Raw genomic sequence first — 6251 nt, 5'->3', positions numbered from 1 at the left:
TGATTAGCATAATCAAGTTAAACTGCTTTTAACTCAAATTCAAAGGCTCAAAAACCCAGATCTACTCCTTTTCAACGCCTTAATGGATAAAATTTCCAAATTTATCCATTAAGACACTTCAATAAGACAAGATCTCTTATCAAAGGTTTAATAAAGGCAAAATCATGACATTGGATTTACCATTAAACACTTTTCTCAAAGCCTTTAGTCCAACCAACTCCAGAGGAGTTTCTAATACTATATCTAACATAAATTTGGGTGCTTTATAGACATGCATGACCATTGCATGTCTAAATTCCATTTTAGGTCAAAATGAGCAAAAAGATGATCAAAACTCATGCAAGGCTAAGAATCTCAACCAAAGTCTATATCTACAAGATATATTGCTCATACGACTCAAGATAGTCAGAAAGTTGCAATCTTTATCACATTAAACCAACCAAACATCACTTATGGACCAAAATAAGCTAAATAAGCTAGATCTACAACCAAAAAATCATCAAGATGGAAACTTGAGGACTTACCAATGGTCCAGAGAATGATTCCAAGGATGGGGAGAAGTTTTTGCTTGATCTTTGGGCTAGCACCTTCTTCTTCTTCCTTCAAAATGCAACCAAACACCACAAAAAACTCAATGTCACACAAGGGAGGCTAAGGTTAGGGTTTCCGGTCTTGAGAGGGTGATGGAGGATGAAAGATCATGATATCCTAGCCATAATGTCCTTTATATAGGGCCCAAAGCCTAGAGATTACGGTTTCTCCAAAATTGGTTGCCACGACATGGCACCAATTGCCACACTATAGCGGGTAATTTAAATCTGCGGTCAAGAGAAATAACGTTGCATCGTGGTGAAGCCCCACCACGTCATGGCCACCCAAAAATAAAATTATAAAAAATAAATGAATAGACCCATGTCTGAAAAAGGTGTTACAATAGTCAATAGTTATTATCATATTAGATTAAAAAAATTACTAAATGTTTTTTTTAATAAAATAAAAAAAAAACTTTACTAATTTAATTAGTAGATGACAAAATTGTCTAGTGCCCTTGATGATTTTTAACTATTACAGTTGAAAACTAGAAAATGTGTTGACATATATCATTTCCAATTAATAATTAACAAAGTTGTTGGTAGCCAAATAATTAGATAACAAATATACTTTGTACGGTATTTATATCAACTTTTTTTTAATACCAACTATAGTTTATAAGGTATATAGTTTAAGAAAAATAAATTGATATCTTGTCATATCTGACAAATAAACATTAGCTATGCTATCAATAGCATGCTATATTGGTGTTATAGTGTTTATCGAAGCTCCAAACCACTATTTCAAAATAGTGTACGAATAACGGTGACGATATTAGTGGCACTATTGAGCGCTATTTACCGCAATACACATCACTGCTATAGCGACACTACAACCGATTTGCACTTTCATTCACATTTTGACCATTTGGCTACTCGACAGTACCAGTTATGTGTTTTTCCCTTTATTCCTTTCCTTTCTACACACACACACACCGCGACATACAATGTTTCAACAGTTTACACTTATAAACTCGTGACTGTCAAATGCTTCAATCACTGACTGTGAAATCTATGTTAAATGTTAAATGTGATGTTTTCTTTAATCATTTAATTTTAAATGTTTCTCTTTCATTGTTTCACACTTATGAACTCCTTAATTTGTGAATTTATGAAAAAATCAATATAATTTATGAATTTATGAAGCATAGAAGCAATCAATCACTCCTTGACTATGAATATATGATTTAGCCTTTAGAAACATAAATTAATAAATTTATGAAGTTATAGTTTTAAATTCTTAATTTGTTTCAATATATTATATATGTTTATGTAATATATAATATTAATACTCTAATATATAAATTCTATATAAATATATAATATAAAATTATAAATAATACTTAATACCGTTATACCACCGAAATAACCTTGATTTTAAATAGCAGTATTTGACCGATATTGAAATTTTGACAGCAATAAATATATAAAACATTGATAAGCAAATTCAAAAAGACAAAACTGCATAAATGGTCCCTGTTGTATGTCGAAAATTACCACTTTGGTCCAAAAAGGTTTGGACTAGCACCACAGGTCCAAAGTTTTCATTTTGTTGCGAGTTTGGTCCAATCTGTTTTGAATTTTTATAAAATGACGATTTTGCCCTTTGTATTTTCATTATTATTTTTTTTAAATTACAAAAACTAAAAAAGGAAAAAAAAATCTGTTTGTATTATCACCCCTACCCCATATTTTTCTCTCTCCCATTCAGAAAAAGAAAACACCACCAGATTCCGGTGGCTGCCGAAGCACCGTCGTCTGACCACTAAAACCACCGTCGACGTCGGAACCCTAGAACTATCCGGCGCCGACTTCGCCAGAGAAAAAAAAACTGAGATTTGAACCTCCAGAGACCATCATTCTTCTTTCTTTCTGCTGCTACGATGGCCATCTCTCTCTCTTTCTCTCCCTTCTACTGTTATGAACCACCTGTCGGACCATCCAAATCACCACTGATGACGAAGATCTAAACATTTCTCCGCCACGACGGAGATCTAGATTTGCTGGTTGTTTGACAAGAAAAAGAGAGAGAAAGAGGGTGGAAACAGATTTGAAAACTTAGGGTTTCGTAAAACTAGAAGGGTGGCGTCTAGGGCTTTTGCTATGTAGACACCTCGCGGAGAAGAAGAGAAACGAGCGGTTTGATGGTTCTGACGTCTAAAACTAGTGTTTTATCGAGCCACAGACGTCATCGTCATCGCCGATGACGAACAGATCGAAGGCGTCGTCAGATGAGAAGATAAAAGACAAAGGCGATGATGGTTCCGACGAAAAGCAAATAGAAAGAGGGAGAGATTGAGTCCGGTTTCCGACAGATCTACGCCGTCCTTAGGAGGGTTTCTTGTTCGCCGGAAAAACGATTTCTCAGATTTTGCAATTGATTTCTCGATTTCTGGCAAACTCGACTCAGTTCATCTATCTTCTCAGTTCGTCCTTCGCCCTTCGCCCCTTTCTCAGATCTATGGCACCAGAAACCCTAGCCTCAAATATCGAAACCCGCTTCGTCAGAAGCCTCCATCGCCGGTGGTGGTGGCTGGTGGTGAAGGAGATGAGCAATTTTTTGTGTGAAACGAGAGAGAGAGAGAGAGAGAGAGAGAGAGAGAGAGAGAGAGAGTGTTTGCATTTTATTTTCTTTTTTCCGTTATAAAAAATTATAAAAATAAAATAAAAAAGGAAAATTTTCTTTTTTATTTTTGTTTTAATTAGAAAAAAATCTTTAAATAATAAAAAAACTGAAACAGGAAAAAACAAGGACAAATTCGTCATTATGAAAAAGTTCGTAGTAAATTGGACCAAACTCGCAACAAAATGAAAAGTTTGGACCTCTGGTGCTAGTTCAAACATTTTTAGACCAAAGTAACAATTTTAAGCAAACCATATAGATTATTTATGTAGTTTAGTCATTTAAAAATCTCAATAGTTGCTTTCCGAATTTGATTCTAACCACAAACAATTACTTTGAAACAAAAAAGAAAATGATTAACAATTGACCTTAGATATTATTACTTTTGATGTATTGTTACAAATCTTCCTTCGAAGATGAATTACTACATATACTAGTAAATCTTGATACCACCTACCAAATAAACCTCTTTTCTCTTCTTTTAAATGATACAAAAGAAATAACAATCTTAAAAACTACCCTAAATATAAACAAATTTTAACATTTTAACAAATTCACACCTCCATTTTCTTTGGGTTGGGGCAAAGGCAAAAGTGGACTATTCGTACCCTTCTTAAAATTCTTATACAAAGCTGTATCAGAGTACACAGCTCGTGACCTCATTGACCTTATCCTGTGTTTATGCCTGTGACCTTTCTTTTCACCTTCCCGCCGGCGGCCATGCTCTTTCTCCTCAACCACCACCACCACCTCCGCCTTCTCGCCGGAGCTACTACTCCCACTAACATCCTTATCTCCCTCTTTCTCTTTTTCTACACCTTTTTCTCCTTCTTTAGGAGCAATATACACAAACGAACCAACTTCCAAATCGTCCAACTCCAGTATATGTTCCAACGTCTTCACCACTTCCGTCATAGCAGGTCGGCATTTCGGGTGGTGGCTTAGACACCGGCTAGCCAACGCCGCCGCCTTCTTTGCGCCTTCCACCGGAAAATGACCATCGAGTTTACAATCCATTATTCTATCAAGATTACTCGGATCTTTCAAAAGCGGTCGTGCCCATTCCACCAAACACTGCTCTCGATTTGGTCGTTTTTTATCCATCGATCTTTTCCCCGTTAATAGCTCTAACAAAACCACCCCGAAGCTGTAAACGTCGCTCATGGTGGTCAAATGACCGGTCATAATATACTCCGGCGCCGCATATCCGTGTGTCCCCATGACACGTGTACTGACGTGCGTCTCATCTCCTTCTGGTCCATCTTTCGCTAGCCCAAAATCCGATAGTTTAGCAGTATAATCCTGTTAACATATTAGAATCAGAAAAGAGAAAAGGAAAAAGAAAAAGATGATATAAAGTTATTATAAAGATCGATGAACAAAAGAATATAAGAAATTACCGATGCTAATAATATATTCGAAGTTTTGAAGTCGCGGTAAATGACGGGTTTGTCCTGGCAATGAAGAAAGGCGAGACCTTTTGCAGCACCAAGTGCTATTTGAATCCGGGTCAACCATGGCAATGAGATCGAATACCCTGAATTTATATATAAATAACAAGATTTTGATTAATATTCTGCATAATTATATAAAAAAGATTGAAACTTTATAAAGAGATTAAGAAAATTACTTCGGAATAATTGACTTTCCAAATTGCCCCTTGTCATGTACTCATAAACAAGAAGCCTGTTCTTCTCCTCGCAACAATAACCAATCAACTTCACAAGATGAGGATGCCTCAGTTGCCCCAAAAACGTCACTTCAGTCTACAAATTTATAAAAGAAATCCAAAATGAGTAAAGATTTGATATAAAAGAAGAAAAAAAAAAATGGTTATTTATTTATATGCTTACAAGCCATTCATTGTGGCCTTGACCACCATCTAAATCCAAGAGCTTGACGGCAACCGGTTGAGCCTCTAAACCCGGTCTAAGTTTATCATCTATAAAACCCTTGTGAACCGTTCCGAACCCACCTTCACCGAGATAATTACTAGATGCGAAATCATGTGTAATCATCGTAAGTTCCGCCATAGTGAATTCATGAAGGTCCCACCCAACGATGGAATTCGAAAGTCCATTGATGATGGAAAGTGATGAACTAACATCGGATATCGATAATCTCTGCGAAGTACCCGTTTTAGAAACAAGAGTCTGTGGGTCTAAGCGAACCGTTTTGTTTGTGAAACAACCGAGTAGAATGGTTTTCCATGCGTTGGGTTTTCTTAGAGCCATGGGAGAAGAAGAATGTGGAATAATGGTGGTGAAGGTTAGGAATATATATATAAGTAGGTGTGATTGTGAACCGGCCGGTTCAGATGAGGGGTAATCTGGACAAAATTAGGAGGTGAGCGAACCAACTATCATTTGAAAAAGAGAGGATAGAAGTTGGTGGCAAAAGGGTTTTGGTTAGAAGATTCTTGGAACAAAAAGTCTTTAAGAATAACTAATCACTTATTTTCTTGCAGGCTTCTAAGCACCTGAGTATAATAAATTAGACAAAATTACATAAATGGTCCTTATCATTTATAAAATGGACCAAATATAGTTGATATGCAAATTTTTTTGACAGGGTGAGATATCCTGTGATTTGAAAACGTTGCACCGTAAGTCTTTTTTGGCTATCATTGTTAGAATATAAAAGCTAAGTACTTGTGAAATTACCAATCTATCATTCATTTATATATTTGTCACTATTACATGAGACTTGGACACAATCACTACACTTAATGTGCCTATCTAATGAAGCCTACAACTCTCCTTACGACCTCACTGTTCAAAACCAAAACAATCCCATAAATCAAAGCCCGATTTCAGAAATTATAACAAAAAATGTGGAAAGTTAGTGTTGCAAAATGGATGTTTGTTAATTTCAAATGTGTCTCAGATCAATTTATTTGTTAGTTGTTGTAACATCTCAAAATACAAAGAAAAAATTTTTCAATTTTAAATCAAACAAATCATTCATTCATTACTTCCAGAAGATAGTCAGAGTATCGAAAGATGTTTCAGAATAACATCAGAGTAATAACAAAATCA

General features: G+C 35.6%; 1 protein-coding gene across 1 annotated transcript; it reads right to left on the bottom strand.

The window, feature by feature from the left end:
• Positions 1-3566: 3566 nt before the first annotated feature.
• LOC145102861 (EPD1-interacting receptor-like cytoplasmic serine/threonine-protein kinase) lies at positions 3567-5469 on the bottom strand. The gene is made up of 4 exons (XM_079040350.1): positions 5067-5469; positions 4844-4979; positions 4614-4750; positions 3567-4515 (listed from the first exon to the last, which is right to left on the bottom strand). The coding sequence occupies exons 1-4, from the start codon at positions 5445-5447 to the stop codon at positions 3751-3753; spliced, it is 1419 nt and encodes a 472-aa protein (XP_078896476.1). The 5' UTR covers positions 5448-5469; the 3' UTR covers positions 3567-3750.
• Between the last annotated feature and the right edge of the window lie 782 nt (positions 5470-6251).

Source organism: Lactuca serriola, chromosome 4, assembly GCF_051521515.1.
Source record: "Lactuca serriola cultivar US96UC23 chromosome 4, Lser_US96UC23_V15, whole genome shotgun sequence".
NCBI classification, from domain to species: Eukaryota; Viridiplantae; Streptophyta; class Magnoliopsida; order Asterales; family Asteraceae; genus Lactuca; species Lactuca serriola.
The sequence above is the reverse complement of the archived record's forward strand: the minus strand, read 5'-3'. Positions and strand labels throughout refer to the sequence as shown.

What these genes read in the sequence shown, in the direction of transcription:
- LOC145102861 (XM_079040350.1), bottom strand. Translation starts at nt 5,447, where the DNA reads ATGGCTCTAAGAAAACCCAACGCATGGAAAACCATTCTACTCGGTTGT. An exon ending in AAGGCCACAATGAATGGCTT is followed by an intron (nt 4,980 to 5,066) that starts GTAAGCATATAA and finishes ATAAATTTGTAG; the next exon opens with ACTGAAGTGACGTTTTTGGG. An exon ending in CGAATATATTATTAGCATCG is followed by an intron (nt 4,516 to 4,613) that starts GTAATTTCTTAT and finishes ATATGTTAACAG; the next exon opens with GATTATACTGCTAAACTATC.